Below are 17,007 nucleotides of genomic sequence, written 5' to 3' on the forward strand. Positions count from 1 at the left end.
CAGCCCCTCCCTTGTTCCTGGAGGTTGTGAAAAACCAGTGGGCTCGGCCCTCTAATTTTTCTAACCCAGGCAGTAACGATCGCCGCTTCTACAATGTGGAACAGGCCTTCGCCCAGGCTCTCCAACTGCCTAATATTGACACCCCTATAGCAGCCCTGGTCTCTTCCTCCCCAGTGGTCTCGGGAGATGCAGCTGATAAGATGAAGCTGGAGGATAAAAGGGTGGAGCTAACATTATGTAAAAATTTTAATGCCTCCGCCTGGGCAGTCAAGTCAGCAGCTGCCGCTTCCTACTTTAATTGTACTACAGTGATGTGGCTTCGCCAACTTCAGGATCGCATTCCGATCCAGGATGAACGTCTACATCAGGACATAACTAAAATTTTAGCCGCCTCCCAATTCTCGGCAGATGCAACCTTGGATGCAGTGAGGTTTTCCTCCAGCGCCCTGGCCACCTCTGTCACCTCCCGTCGCCTGTTGTGGCTCCGCAACTGGCAGATGGACAATGAGGCTAAGTGGGGTCTGGCGGCGGCTCCCTATTCGGGGCCGAACCTCTTTGGAGAGGCTCTGGATCCAATATTAGTTGAAAATAAGGACAAAAAGAAGGTCCTTCCTTCCAATGCCAAGAAAGCAGAGACCCGTCCGGCCCCTTACCGCAGGTCTTCCTTCAGGGCTCCCGAGCAGGACCATCAGCAGAGATTCAATTCCTATAGGTCGGATAGGCAGTACTCTTGTCCCTTATATCAGGACCGCAACAGGTTCCAGGGTCAGTCCAGTCGGCTCTTTCGTGGAGGGGGCGGCCGCCCCTTCCGCAGGGGGAAGTGACTCGAACCCGTCTCTTCCCATAGGCGGCCGTCTGGCAAGTTATGCGGATCAGTGGGATGGGATCACCTCCGATGCATGGGTCAGGGCTACCATTCGACACGGCCTTTGGCTAGAGTTCCTCTCCACCCTCCCGAGGCTCTTCAGAATGTTCCCTCCCTCCCGGGATCCGGAACGCCGGCACCTGATGGATCTCGCCATAACACATCTTCTAGAGATCCAGGCAATAGAACTGGTACCACCCGCGGAGCGCGGGTGGGGCCATTACTCCAATCTGTTCTTGGTCCTGAAGAGCTCGGGGGGCTGGATGGCGATTCTGGACCTCAAGCGCCTAAACCAGTACCTGGTTTACAGGCAGTTCAAAATGTCTTCCCTGAAGTCCATCCTCCAGGGCATCCAGCTGGGAGACTATCTGGCATCAATAGACCTCACCGAGGCCTATCTCCATATTCCCATCCTTCCATCACATCGCAGGTGTCTGAGGTTCTCGCACGGGGATCTCCACTTTCAGTACCGGGCCCTCCTGTTCGGGTTGGCCTCGGCGCCACGCACTTTCACAAAGGTCCTGGCGGCGTTGGCAGCTCACCTGCGCATGGTGCCGGTGAGACTCCAGTGCTACCTAGACGACATCCTGGTCCAGGCGGGTTCCCGTTCTCTAGCGTTAGCCAACCTCCAGCTCACCATCCAATGCCTGCAGTCTCTGGGGTTCTCCGTCAATTTCGCCAAAAGTCACCTGTCTCCATCCATGCGAATCCTTCACCTAGGGACAGTGATAGATTCAGTGTCAGGCATCGTCCAGCTCTCCCCGGATCGGTTGGCCAGCCTCCGGCATCTGGCGGCCACGGTCAGAAGAAATCGGTCAGTTTCCATCCTGACCTTGTCTCAGCTACTTGGCAAGATGGTGTCGTACATCGGGATTGTTCCGTGGGCCCGTCTCCACCTGCGAGCTCTCCAGTGGTCCTTGATCCCCTTCCAGAAGAAGAGGATGAGCAACTCCCCCTGGTCCATCCGTCTTCCAGCAGAGGTCCGGACGTCCATCCAGTGGTGGCTGTCACCAGCACTATGACAAGGCTGCTTGTTCTGGGAGATGGACAGAGTGACTGTAACGATGGACGCCAGCCTTTTCGGTTGGGGGGCCCTCATGGGCTCCAGGATGGCCCAGGGCCGTTGGTCCGCCTCAGATCTCTGGCACAACATCAACTGGCTGGAGCTGAGGGCGGCGCATTTGGCCCTCTGACAGTTCAGGGACCTGATCCAAGGGCGACATGTACTACTGCTGATGGACAATGTCACCACGAAGGCACATATCAATCGTCAGGGGGGCACTCACTCCCGAGCCCTCCGGCTGGAGGCTCTGAAGATCGGCTCCTGGGCAGAGAAATATCTCGCTTCCCTGGTCTCGGAACACATCTCGGGGGAGTCCAAACACCAGGCGGACTGGTTGAGCCGAGCAACCCTCGACAACGGCGAGTGGCAGCTGCTACCCGAACTGTTCCAGAAGATATGCCAGAGGTTTGGTATTCCACAAGTAGACTTGTTTGCCATGCCTGCCAACACGCAGCTGCCGAGGTTCTTCTCTCGGTTCCAGACATGCACGGCAGAGAGCATGGACGCCCTTCGGAGCAAGTGGCCTCCAGGCCTCCTGTATGCTTTCCCTCCCATCCCCCTCATCCCGGGGACAGTCAGGAAGATAGTGTCAGAAGGGGCTCACGTTATCCTGCTGGCCCCCTATTGGCCCAGAAGACCATGGTTCGTGGACCTGGTTCAACTTTCAGTTTCCCAACCGTGGAGGATTCCTCGGGAGGAGGTCGTTCTGTGTCAGGGGGTCCTGATCCATCCGGAGCCCCAGTGGTTCCACTTGACCGCCTGGCACTTGAACGGCAGATCTTGAGGGCGGCTGACCTCTCCTCCGGTGTCATAGAGACAATAGAGTCCTCTAGGCGACTGTCAGCCCCCCGGATCTATAACTCCACTTGGTCCGTGTTTGTTAGGTGGTGCACTCCATGGGGACTCTCCCCCACAAGGGCCTCTGTGGCCAATGTTCTTGCAGAAGGGGTTGGAGGACGGCCTGTCTCACAATATCCTTCGCCGTCAGGTGGCAGCTTTGTCCACCATCTTGGGGGGGAGGGGTCCCACTCCCTTTCCCATTCCGCCCTAGTTAAACGATTCCTCAGAGGGGCGGCGAATCTTAGGCTGCCCCCCATTCATAGGTTCCCTATGGGTCCTCAGGGCATTGATGGGGGCTCCCTTTGAGCCCCTCCGCACAGTTCACCTGAGGTTTCTTTCGCTGAAAGTGGCATTCCTCATGGCTGTCACGTCGGCTAGGCGGATTTCAGAACTGGGCGCCCTCTCGTCCAGGGACGACCTCTGTCTCTTTCATGAGGATAGGGTGGTTCTTCGCCTTCATCCCACCTTCCTTCCGAAGGTGAACACCCCTTTCCATAGGACGCAGGAGATTGTCCTGCCCAATTTCTGCCCGGCCCCTTCACATGAAAGGGAGCACCTATGGCACAGGTTGGACGTCCACCGGGACTTACGCATCTACCTCAGGCAGACATCAGAGGGACGCAGGTCAGAGGCCCTCTTTGTTTCCTTTCAGCCAGGGTCACTGGGGGCCAGGGTATCTTCTGCAACCATCGGTTGGTGGCTGCGGCAGGCCATAGTAGCGGTCTACAAAGCATCAGGCCAGACTCTCCCATCAGGCATAACGGCTCATTCGACTCGAAGTGCCGCGACTACGGCGGCATGGGCCACAAGGGCCCCATTCGAGGATATCTGTTGAGCTGCCACGTGGGCGTCCCCGACTCCATTCATATGTCACTACCATCTGGACGCGTCGGCGGAGGCGTCCTTCGGATGGCGTGTCCTGCAGCAGGTGGTGGCCATCCCTCCTCCTGGGCCCTAGGGGTTCTTTCCCTCCCTGGGACGTAGCTTGGGTATGTCCCTCATGTGACCCCTCCCTCTACTCTACTGGAAAAAAGAATGTTGGTCTTACCGGAACATGTCTTTTATGTAGAGTAGAGGGAGGGGTCACTACCCACCCTAGTTAGTTGTAGGGCCGGGCTTAGAGGAGGGCCGGGAGGTTCCTGGGTCTTCTTGTGTTTGATTACAGATGTGGAACTTCGACATCGAGGAAACTGGGAGCCAATGGGAAAGGAGGAATATTGAAGAATTTCCCTCAGTCTAATGGACCAATCAGGCTGTGATAAAACCCTCATATGACCCCTCCCTCTACTCTACATAAAAGACACGTTCAGGTAAGACAACGTTCTTCTCTCAGCCCCAAAATAGATCTGGAAATTGACAAGCTCGTAGGCCAGGGAATCCTAGAGCCGTTTGATCACGCACGCTGGGAGACCTCTATAGTGACACTTGTCAAATCTGACAGGTCTGTCCATATCTGCGCAGACTACAAATGCACAATTAATAAAGCATTATAACAAAGCACTTACCCTGTACCAATTGTACAGCACCTATTACATTCATTAGGCCCCGGCAAAGTATTCGCTAAATTGGACATAATGCAGGCATACCAATAATTGCCTGTAGATGGTGCTATGGCGGAGGCCCAAGTTATTGTGATGCACAGGGATGCATTCAAATGTCACCGCCTGCAGTTCGGCATTAGTATCCCCCTTGGACTGTTCCAAAGCATCATGGAATGGCTTTTGCAGGGGATTCCAGGAGTTGTCCCTATTTCGACGACATCTTGGTATCACTGCAAATGAGGTGCAATTATTCAAACATGTATGAACTGTTTTGGCTTGAATCAGAGACAAAGGCCTCCGTCTCAAGAAAGAAAAATGCCAAATTAAGGTGCCAAGGGTTGAATTCCTAGGGTACCTAATCAACGGCTCTGGGATTCACCTGACCTCAAAAAAAATTAAAGCAATCCAGGATGCCCCTACACCTCACAATCAAACCGAGCTACAGGCATTCCTCAGGCTCCTTAATTTCTACAGCGTCTTTCTTAAACAGAAAGCAACTGTTGCTGAGCCCTTACACCGTCTCCTGGCTAAGAACACAAAGTGGTCCTGGGGCAGAGCCGAAGCCACTGCATTTGCCGCGGTAAAAGGACTTCTCTCGGCGGACACTTGGTACAGTACAGCCAGATCCTGCCACTGGTGTTGACCTGTGATGCTTCTCCATTCGGCGTTGGCGCCGTCCTCAGAAACCGCATGCCCAACGGAACCGAGGCTCCAATAGCCTTTTACTCTAGGATTTTGTCTGCTGCCGAGCGGAACTACAGCCAGCTGGACCATGAGGCTTTGGCTGCAGTGGCTGGAGTAAAAAGGTTCCATGAGTACTTATATGGCTGTGATTTCGAACTCATTACGGACCACAAACCGCTACTGAGCTTACTGGCTGGGGACTGGCCTACCCCTGTGTCATTATCACCGCGGATGACCAGATGGATCATCTTCCTTGCTGCCTACTCCTACCGTCTCATCTACCAATCAGGCTCCAATTTGGGGCACACCGACGCCTTGAGCCACTGCCTGCTGCCAGAACTTTTTGCTGACCCTACCCCTGAGATGCCAGTCCTTCTCATTGACTGCCTAGAGACTGGTCCTGTCTCGTCCAGTGACGTTACCCGTCACTCTGCAAATGATTCCACCATCAAACAAATTTTGAACTGGGTATGGAGGGGATGGCCCAAGGGGCCTGTTGGGTCTGAATTCAAGATGTACCATTGTAAACGAGTTATCTGTTGCAAATGGCTGTGGGGGGACCGGGTCGTTGTTCTACCCAAACTGTGCATTGTATTATAAGAGGCTTTACACGTAGGGCATCCTGGAATTGTTAGGATGAAGTCTTTGGCTAGGAGTTATGTGTGGTGGCCTAATATGGACAGGGAGATCGAAGAATGGGTGGCTACCTGTACACCGTGCCAGGAGTCCAGACCAGCTCCCCCAGAGGCACCCGCTAAGGAGTGGGAGCTACCTCAAGCACCGCGGTCTAGATTTTGCTGGACCAGTTCATGGCCAGACATTCCTCATAGTTGTGGATGCCTGCTTGAAATGGCTAGAGGTAGTCCTGATGACTTCCACTACAGCAGAAGTGGTCATCAAGGTACTATGGAGACTTTTCTCCATGCACGGCCTGCCCGATGTCTTGGTCTCTGACAATGGGCCCCAATTCACAGCCATGCAATTCGAGACCTTCTTAGCAGCTCAGGGAATCAGACATCCCCTGGTCGCTCCATTCCATCCAGCCTCCAATGGTCAGGTGGAGAGAATGGTGAGATCTGCAAAAGAGGCCCTCTCTAGGATGGGCCCAGGAGATTGGCAAACATGGGTTGACCATTATCTGCTAATCCAACATATCACCTCCAGTGCCACTACAGGGAGAAGCCCCTCTGATTGTCTCATGGGTTGCCGGCTAAGGTCCCACTTAGACTGGCTACACCCAAACTATTCTGCCGCATCGCCTCCTGACTCCAGAAACAAAATTCGGAACTTTAGTGTAGGGGATTCAGTTTACGCCCACAACTACGCCGGGGGAACTCTGTGGATTCCTGCCACAGTGATAGGCATCACCGGGCCTTGCTCTTATCTTGTAGTGCTCGAGGACGATCGGAATTGGAGAAGGCACGTTGACTAACTCCGTGGCCACCTCTCCAACTCCACTCTTAGACAACCAGAGGTAACTCCTGCACAAGTTAGCCAAAGCCCTACCCAAAGGGAGCAATATGCCACTCCTTCCACAGGCAGCTCAAGGCCGAGGGTACTGGGGAACTTATCTGGTTGTGTTGCAGGCCCGCAGTGAGCTCCGAGCGAACCGGCTTTAGAAGCTCCAGCCGCGGCCTGTGAAAGGTTCCAGGAGCTTCCACCAAGCGGAGCTGCGGAGCAAACAGGTCCATCCGACCTGCTCAAAGAACACCCTCCGACTGAACTGTGCAGGTCAGGCAGAGCTACCCAAAAGCCCGCCTACCTGCATGACTACGTGATAGTAGGATTGTTCCATCTAAGAGGGGAGGGGTGTTACATACTAGCTTCAACTATAGTGGTGTCCACCAAGGTCCTCTGTTCCGGCGGGAACAGAGGTTTAATCTCATTGGTTGAAGGGTCTGACAGCTCCCTATAAAAGGGCTGCTGTCAGACTCAACCTTCACTGGATTGTTCTCACTTGTTGCATTTAATACGGAGCTGTTGTTACCATTAGCCTGTGTGTGCCTATCCATTATCCAATCTAATACTCTAAATCATAAATTTGTAAATGAACATTAAACAAACATAATTCAAAAGAACATAATGTTATTGGATTAATTGGGTTTTTTGGTTTTAGTTCACTGAGTAGTCTCCATCCAGTGGAAATCATTTTTATCTACATTCAGACTGACCATGAAACAAAAACTTGAAACATTTTGATTACTCTCAGTTACGCCACACACCCCACCCCTCCCACCCACCCCCCCATCTTCAAATCTAGAAGCACTTTAAAGTTTTTTTATTGGTTGAACAGAGCAAGATTGGTGCTTATTATCCCTCCCTCTAATATGGACTTTGCCCTGACTTGGATGCTCCTTTGTCTCAATCTGTAATACCTTCTTGGTGTTCTTTGAGCTTGTTTCCTTGCAGGCATTTTAATTTCCAGCTAAATATCATTTTCGGTGTAAAAGGGAGTAGGGTTTGCTGTGTTTATATACTGTAGATTACTCTGTCAATGATGGTGGAGGTGTTGTTTTCTGCTTCGTAGTTCTTTGTTTAGTCTGTTTTCTGCTTGATTGTTTGACTAGTTTCATAGTTTCTTAATTAAGATATTGTTTCCTGCTTGATTCTTTGTCTGGTGTTAATCCAGAGTTAATCCTTTTATCGGGTTATTGATTGCTGGTAAGAAGTGTTCTGGTCTTTTTGTTTCCTTTGTAGCTTTCTTTGTCTCTTTTGAATGGTGTGTAAATGTTGTTTATTTCTATATGCCTATTGATGACTGATTTCTTTGAGTTGCCAAGCTTCTAGGAATTTCTGAGGATTTTTGGATTTGGATTGATTTAGGATGCTCACAGTTTCCCAGCTGAAACTATAGTTAAGTCTGTTCCTCTGTTGTGAAATTAAGGCATTTTCATTGTGTCTTCTGATTGCCAGTTGGTGTTCATAAAGGAACTCTGAGTTTTTAGGTTTATTTGACATGTTTCTTTTCAGTACCATGGTGAAATATCCTCTCCATTTTCTCTGATTTTTTCTTTTTAATATTTTCTTTCCTCACAGACCAATAATGAGGTGGTGCAGCCGGTAAGTAGTTGCTTTCTTCAAATGTAGATTTTCCTTACAGATATTGTAAATTGTATTAATTCCTTAATTGTTTCAGTTGATTTTGAGTTCTGTATTTTTTCTCCCTAACCTTTATCATGCTCATCTTGTTTTTTTCTTTACTTTCCTACCTATTTAAAGCCTGATTCTCCAAAAAGTCATTCCCTATGTAACCTGGTCATGGAGGAAAATCCAGACAGTGGGTCAACAGAAGATTTTAGCAAGCCCCAAACTGATTTAGGTTCACTCAATGTGAGCCTAGACCCAGATTCCCTCAAGAAGACAGTGGGCCAGGAAAGAACTACTGGTGGTCCTATGCCTTTTCTTCAGGCAGAGGAAAGCTCAGCAGAATCATCTGATATGCTAGCTGCTCCTACTTTGCCTGCTGTAGCCAAGCATGAGGATGGCACATCATGGACATCTTACGCAAATGAACATGAAACCACTTTCCTAAGACCCTGCCTGGACATTAGTCATAGCGGAGATGATGGCACTGATCTGGTGGAGAACAACCAGCTTTTAGTGAGTGAAACTTTGGCTGAGAAGTCTTCAGTGAAAACTGACAGTTTTTCTGGTGGCGAGCCATTTAGTGTGGAAATGACAAAAGAAGCGAATCCGGGCTTAGAAGACTCTTTCTGGTCAAATACGGACCCAAGTGAAAAGGTAGACACCAGAGGTCCTAAGCTCAAGGAGTCCTTCAATGAAATTGAATGTCTTAAGGCCTTAGAACATCCCGATAATGAAGCTGTAAAAAAGACTGAGGTAGAAATCAGACAAGTTTTAGAATGTACAAATTGGCAACGAGAAACAATTACTGATAGTTGTCCCCCAAATTTTGATGTAGACTTTAATAAAGCTAATATGGTTAAGGAGACAGTTGGAAGAGATTTCAAGAACATGAGCAGCTCTACAGCTCTAGAACATAGTAGACTTGAAATGCAGAATGCTTTGTGTTCCCCGTGTCAGGATCCCGAAGAAACATGTGAGGGTAAGGGGGGCATAAAATGCACACAGGAAAGTGATATGGCAAATATTATAGGAACTGTTAATCTCCAAGTCAAAGAAAATTTTTCTACAGAGTTTGGACATCTTGGGTATGATTTTGAAGCAAAAGAGGCAGAAGAGTTTTGCAAAAAATATGAAGACTGTGGCCTCAATATCTCTCAAGAGAGTAAAGATATTGAATATAAAGCTACTTGTATATCCCTTGACAACGATATGACTGTGCAGCATGGGCTTGAGAATCCAACTAATGCCTATTTCAGTAGTTCTAAATTAGAGAATATGGAAGGTGAATTGGTAGATAGGGAAATATTTTGTGTGCCTGAAGAACCTAACATTAGTTTACCTCAAGTATTGGAGATAGAACCCTGGGATGACAGCTGGAATCCTACATTTAGTTCTGATTCCTGGGGGTTTTCTAGCCAGCCAATTAGCTATGATTCCTGTCCCTTTCCTCCCACACAAGACTCTATAGATGGAAACTTAGACAACCTATGGCCAGGTTTTATGCAAGATTTAGGAGAATTAAACAATAGCTGGGGAACTGCATGTGTAATGACCAGTCAGCAGAATCAGGAAGCGTCTTTACAAGGATCATCTGGGGAAGAGACAAACATTAGCACCTGTGGATCAAACAAGATAAGTAGGCCATTGATTCTGTTCCAAATGGGAAACTCTGGAAAGGCTAGCACTGAAAACTTCACTAGCCCCAAAGAAAATGAGACCAACAGCTCAGATTTATCTGAAGATGAAATTGCTAACCGGAGATATGGATTGTTATATCAAGAAACTGAGGCTGATAAAGAAGAGGTACCTACCCTATTATATAGCATAGTTTAGAAAAGAGAGATTACCTAGGTGATATTTACCTTTATATAAAATATGAATTTTGTGAATAGTCCTCCTTATCTTTCTTTTGCTAATCTATGTAGTCATGCGTTCATGGCACAATTCAACTATATAATTATGCTAGGTTGACCACAAAAAGGTTGAATGTTGAATATGCCATCTTATTTTGTACCACATCTTATTTTAGAATTTTGCTTTTAGATAGTTTATGTTGCTGGCATCTCTTCCAATTATCAAAGTGTATCACTGTGCTTTCTTTTTATTTTTTTATTTTATTGTCATTATTACCCTTTACTTTAAAAGATGTATATGTTTGGGCCATTTACAAATAAGATTTTGATATTAAAATCTGTCTTCTAATTTCTAATTTGGCCTAGGCATCAAGCAATGCTTTTAATGGATTTGCACAGGTAAGGAGTAACTTTATATTATTTATAAATCTATTTAGTTAAAATATTTTTATAGCCATTCTTCTGGGAGCTCACAACAACAACAAAATCGTAGATCCATTAAAAAAAAACTTAGCACCTCAGTCAATGCCTTTGGATGCTTCAACAACCTACCCAAGGCATCTTTACTTTATCCCAAAGTAAAAAGTCAGGTCTTGATGACCTCCAAGAAGACTAAAAGGGTTGATGCCTGCTGGATCACTGGAAAGGAGGTACACTCTAAAGTAGGGGGAAGCCATGGTAAAGCACCTTTCTGAAGTCCTCTTAGATAACAACATTTCAGGGAACAGACTTGGAGCATGCTTATCCTATTTTATCTGGCAGATATTGTCAGAGAGTAAAGCCATCTCACAATCAGTCCGTTCCTGTGCCATGTAGGGCTATAAACATGATACCAGGTTTTTAATTTTACCTAGAATGAAATTGACAGCCAGTGCCACTTGGGCAACACATGGGCAAATCTTGAAGCACCAAGCACTATGTGTGTCCATGTTCTGGACTAGTTGCAGCTCTTGGGCTGCCCTTGTGGGCTGCCCTTGTCAAGGGCAACCCAATGTAAATGTTTTGAGGTAACACAAAGAGGAAATAACTTAAGTATGAGTAACAGTAAGTAAGGCTTCCCAGTCCATGAAAGGATACAATTTGCACTCAAGATGAATCTATGCAAAGACTTTTCCAGTAATGGCTGCCAACTGCTTATTGATCAGGACCCGTGCGTGCAGGAGGACCCTCAAATTGCACACAAGTTCAGTCCACGAAAGTGCTACCCCATCAGAATAAAACATGAATATCACCAAACGCTGAGAGGGAACCACCCCAAAGACATTCTATCTTGTCAGGGTTGAGTTGTTGTTAGTGTCTCCCTATCCAGACACACACAGATTCCAAGCACTTGGTCAGCAATGTGGTAGAATCCTTTGCCCTACCAGGAATGGAGATATGTATCCTGTGTCATCAAGTGAATTCACTCAGTAATTTCATGTAAATGTTAAAAAGGAGAGTGAGAGACCTGAGACAACCCACAGTGCAAGGTCTAAGGATTTAATCTCACCCCCATAATACTGACTGGAACCAGTATTGAGAAAGGAGAATACTGCAAGCAGTGCCTCCCTAACTCCAGCAAGTGGGATCTAACGATGATGGAGTTGTAGGTCAACTCCACAATATAATGGCAAATTCAATGCATATCTAGATGTCAGTATGTCATTAGTTTAGAGGTGTACAGACTTTGGATCTAAAGTAGACTCCCTTATTGCACCTGCTTGAAGCTCATTAAGGCTATGCCTTTTCCTGCCGGTTCCGGCGGCTACGGCGACAGGCAAGCCTTTGCCTGCTCCCGCTCTCCCGGTGGGCTTCCCCCGCTTCTGGGGGGGCACAGGACGCCCCGGAGAGGCGTCCTGCCGAGGGAACGGCTTGCGGAGGGTCCTGGCGTCGGCGGCGGCTGGCGGGGGCTTCTCCGCTTCGTTCTAGGCACCGGGGAGCAGTATCGGAGGGCGCCCGTGTGCGCGCGTCTCGCCCCATGCCGATCGGAGAATATACTTCTGAATGAAGCAGCGGCGGTGTGGTGAGAGGCTTCCTTTCTCCATTCCCTTTCTTTTGAATTAATGGACTTTTCAGCCTTTTTTTAAACAAAGTTTCTTTCGGACTTTTGCTGGAGGTGCGGCTAGAGGGAGGGGGATTTCCCCCCCCCCTTGGACAAGCGGCTTGAAAAGATTTTGCTTTCGCCCCCAGGGGAAGGAGGGAGGGGGAGAGCCAACTAATGATGCCTCACCCCTATAAAAGTGACTTTCCTTGGACTTAGATCCAGAACTTATGGGTGAACTGAGAATTTTCTGAACTTTCAAAAGTTTGCTATGCCTCTGAGCCCAAAACTGGCAGGGCAAGATGGCACACTTCCGTTGTCTTTGTGAACTGTGAAATCTGACTCTACCTTCAAAATTCAGGCTTCCGGTCTTTGTCTCCGAGTCACCCAGAGGAATCTCTTGTGGATTGTGATTCCTTGAACCCTTTGGAGAAAAAAAACTTTAACCTATTGCTAGAGTTACTAAAGAAATTCCCATCTGTCTGGATTCTCTGTCTCCTGGACTCGTCTGCCTGCTCTTCTTCTCCAGCTGCCCAGTCTCTACAGTGACTGATTCCTTTGCTTTTCAAACCATGTCTCCAAAAAGACCACCTCCTGGAAAACCTGGTTTTGCTACTTCTGCTCCAACATCTGCAACATCTAGCCCAGCCACACAGTCAAAGATAACAGAATTGATGCAACCCAAGACTACAGAGATAGACTTTCAACAAATGCTCCAACAAATTTTACAGGGCCAAGAGGAAATTAAGAAACAGCTAAGGGAAATGAAAGATGAAATCAAAGAAAATCAAGCGCAAATCTATAAGAACTCACAGAGACTGGACTTTGTGGAGGGTGGGGTGGCGGAGGCGAGAGGGGGGGTTGAGGCCTTGCAGAGGGGAAACAAAGAACTTGATACCCAACAAATGAAAATAGATTTTGAGAGAATGTCCTTCTATCTTAGATTCCAAAATGTAATAGAAACAGATGGGGAAAATATAAGGGACATAATGACTAATATTTTAGCTGAATACATACACAAAGATAAACAACAGATGGAATGGGAGATAGATCTGGCTTATAGAGTGAACTCAGTATATGCCAGAACACACAATGTGCCCAGGGAGGTTCATATCAGATTCCTTAGGAAAAGCACAAGAGATGAAATTCTGGGTGTGCAAAGGGGGCAAACACTGACATACCATGATAGGGAGATAACCATTCTAAAACAGATTCCCAAAAAATTAGGGAGAAAAGGAAAAATTATTCGCAATTGGCGAATAAATTATACCAGAAGGGGGTGTGGTTTAGATGGTTGATGCCTGAAGGTATGCTGATATTCTGGGAGGAGACAAGAATTAGAATTAACACACCCATAGAGGCACAGGCCTTTATGGAAAAAAACAAAGCGAACCTAGAAAAAACAGAAGATACCACAATGGTCACACAGGACACGGGAGGGGCCGGAGCTCTGCCAGCAGGGGGAGAAGGGGCAATACCAAGAAAGCTCAGATCACAAAAATGAATAAGAAAGCCACAATGTTATAAACAAACCGAAAGTAATAATGAAATTATATCTAGATTATATATTATAACAATATAAGCTGACTGAAAAAAAATTTTTTTCTAGAATTAATATGCTGATCTTTTATGACTATGGACTAATGCTTGATATATGGATGTAACCTATGAGATTGGAGGGAGGGGGCGTCTGTCACACTTGCTACTGCCAAAATCTGTAACCATTCCACTTACCCTTTTCCCTATAAATGTTTTAAAAAAACCAATAAAACTTTTTTTCAAAAAAAAAAAAAAAGGCTATGCCTTTTCCTGTACTTGTACAACAATCTCAAAAAAATCATCTGGGTTAAAAGACAGTAGAGCAGCCTTCATGCCATTGTCTCAAATATCTATTGCCCCAAGTCTGCATGGCTACCATGCTGTTCCAGGAAAAGGTACCATTCTTTAAGGAAATGTCAGTTAGTATCATTGCAAATGTTCATATCAAATCCAAATATCTGATATGGTTGAATTTTTTAAAACTTTGCTTTAAATTTGTTTCCATAAAAACATTGGAAATACATATATTTAATGTGTTCCACCATTTTAACACTACTGTTCTTCGTTAAGTTAATGTGAATTAGTTGGCTATCACAGTCAAGCTGAAAGTTGTTGTGGAGTTTGGTGTCTTGTTAAACAAAGGTTTGGCCATCTTGTTGCCTTTTAAGCTGTGTATTACATCTTTAAATTTAATGCAGTAAATAAATAATGTATGGTATATCAAATTGTGCAAACCAGGCAGCTGCTATTGTACATAACATTATTCATAAAATTTACAAAAACTGCAATACTTAGCCTAGGATCATATGAAGACTCTACAAATTATGACTTATGATCATAATTGAGCCTGGAATTACAGTTATAATGTGCCAATCATTAAATGAATGACCACATGACCATGCATGTTTGTACAACTTTTTTTCAGCAGTCATTAAATGAGCATGGCAGTCATGAACTGAACAGTCATAAAGTAAATGTTCCTGTTGTTAAACAAACATCATAATTGTTAACAAAATATAGTGTCTGCAATGGGAATTTTTTTTGCTGGAAACATTTTTTGATAGGAACACTAGTTTCCATTAAAATACATGTAAACTGTGGTCACATGATTGCAGGATATGGCAAATGGCCATAAATTCAGGCCAGATGCCCAAAATATGATCATGTGACCATAGGAAAAGGTGGTCGTTGGATGTTTGAATCTGGATCGTAAGTAGTCCTGGGGAGATCCATTGTAACTTTAGATAGTCACTGAGTGATAAGTCATAAGTCAAGGACTACCTGTACTGAAATCAATGATATATGAAATCCAGTTTTATATTTAATAGATTCCTTATAGATAAAATAGCAACTCAAAGTACTACCCAAAAATGTTAATATAAAAATACTTTAATAATGAATGACATTGAATCAAATCTAATGTTTAATAAGAAAATATAACAGAAAAGTTTTAATGTCCACCAACAAGCTTCATAGTAATAATTCAGAGTGCCTCATTTCATTGCAAAGTCAATTTGTTTCTAAAAGGAATGTTTTTGCAAATCTCAGTCTTAGATTCTTAAATGCTTAACTCACTAAGAACTATGAAAAAATGATGTGATTTTTCAAATGTTGGGAAAATATTAAATTAAATAAGAAGACAAAGTTAGAATTGTATGTTTTGGGGAATGATCTTGTCATATTGTACATAATTTTAGTAGGTTTTTAAATGCTAATGCTTAAACAATGTATTCTTTCTATATGTACATTACCAGGACACCTCCCTGTTTTCAATGCAGCCAAGTCAGGATATTACAGATAGTAAGGTAAGTTGTTCCATTTTGTGGAACTTTCTAATTGCTTTTGGAAATTGCCATTTTAAAGCTATTAGAGACTGTCAGAACAACAAGTTTTAAAAATATTGATAGGGTGTATTCAACAAAGAAAATTAATTTAAAGCTTAATAGCTTAAATAATTTAGTAAAAAGTTAAATAAAATTTTGATCTAAAAAAGCTATAAATGGATTAAAGGTTCAGATAAATTTGGAATATTTACTTTTGTTGTAAAATTTTGGCTCCCCTGGGTCATAACAAAGAGAAATGATGATTTTAGAAACTTGAGACTAGAGGAGACTAAAGATTCTAAGGTCTAAGCAGAAAAAAAAACAAACCTGTGTTTCTTGTCAGTTAATATTGGGACCACTGTTCCCTCTAAGGTGCGCGGCTGCGCGGCCGTGCAGGTTGCAAGAAAACACCGTGCAGCAGTTTCCAACTGCCGCGCAGTGTTTTGTACTGTCACAGGCGTCGGAGGTTCTTTGCAGGCGGCTAGAACTGGCCGCCCGCAAAGGACCTCCCCGGACTTGTTTTGATGAGCGCGGGGCGACTGAGTTCAGGAAAGCAAGACTGGGGAGGTCCTTTGTGGGCGGCCAATTCTAGCTGCTTGGGCCCGGCGCTGCGGCAAAAATAAGCCCCCAAAGCCTTTTCAAAGCTCTTGCCGGCGCCCCCACCCGTGGTAGCGGTGCCTCGCCCTCTGTTCGGAGCACCTGAGCCCCGCATTACCCCTGCCCCCTCCTCCTCTGCTGTGCTTTTGAGGAGCCATGAGGCCGCGGGAGCCAGTAGGAAGGCGGCGGAGGGGGCGGGAGCAGGGGAAAAAGGCCTCATGGCTTCTCAAAAGCACGGCAGAGGAGGAAAAGGCAGCAGGGGTAAGGCGGTGCCCAGCTCAGGTGTTCCGAGTGGAGGGGGACGCGCCGCTGCCACGGGCGGGGGCACCAGTGGGAGCTTTGGCGGCTTCACTCCAAATATGGTGGTGCTGTTTGAGGAGGAGGAGGAGGAAGCAGCTGTTATACTGATGGCGGCAAGGGCTCGTCGTCGGCATCTTCAGTGGCAGCCCTGCCCCCTCTGAAAAAAACCAAAGATGGAGCAGATCCACGCAGATGACGTTGCCGCAACATGACTGGAGGAAGAATTCTGGGAGTTGAAGTCCACAAGTCTTCAAGCTGTCAGGTTTGAAGACCCTGGGGTTTTTTTTCTAAAGGGTTAGGGGTGCAAGGGTCTTGCAACTTGACAGCTTTAAGACTTGCATGCTTCAATGCCAGAGTTCCTGAGCCAACATGACTGGAGGAGGAATTCTGGGAGTTGAAGTCCACAAGTCTTAAAGCTGTCAAGTTTGAAGACCCCTTGGGTTTTTTTTCCCTAAAGGGTTAGGGGTGCAAGGGTCTTGTAACTTGACAGTTTTAAGACTTGCGTGCTTCAAATGCCAGAGTTTCTGACCCAACATTTTGGTTGCTAAGCAGGAGCGTTGTTAAGTGATACTATATAACACTTTTAATTAAGCGGGTACCTTGAATAAACATAACTTTGAGTTTCAAATAATACTGATTTTGTTGTTGTCTTAGGTGACACCTGTGAAAAAAATTCAGGTGCTGCTCAGGCATAAAAATGTGCCGCTCAAACACTATACTTTTCTGCTCACACTGAAAAAAAATTAGAGGGAACATTGATTGGGACTTAAAGACACATATGACAAAATGACGCAG

General features: G+C 46.1%; 1 protein-coding gene across 9 annotated transcripts in view; it reads left to right on the forward strand.

Moving 5' to 3' along the window:
- AMPH (amphiphysin) overlaps window positions 1–17,007 on the forward strand; it is a 180,185-nt gene that overhangs the window by 126,746 nt on the left and 36,432 nt on the right. For 3 of the 9 annotated variants that reach the window (XM_081932583.1, XM_081932585.1, XM_081932584.1), the window contains exons 14-15: window positions 8,030–8,053; window positions 10,300–10,332. In XM_081932583.1, the coding sequence (XP_081788709.1) occupies window positions 8,030–8,053; window positions 10,300–10,332 (57 nt within the window). Of the gene's footprint in view, window positions 1–8,029; window positions 8,054–8,212; window positions 9,884–10,299; window positions 10,333–15,246; window positions 15,298–17,007 lie in introns of all 9 variants that reach the window. The other 6 variants (XM_081932578.1, XM_081932579.1, XM_081932580.1 and 3 more) reach the window with 4 other exon arrangements.

This window comes from Natrix helvetica (assembly GCF_964273705.1).
Source record: "Natrix helvetica genome assembly, chromosome: Z".
NCBI classification, from domain to species: Eukaryota; Metazoa; Chordata; class Lepidosauria; order Squamata; family Natricidae; genus Natrix; species Natrix helvetica.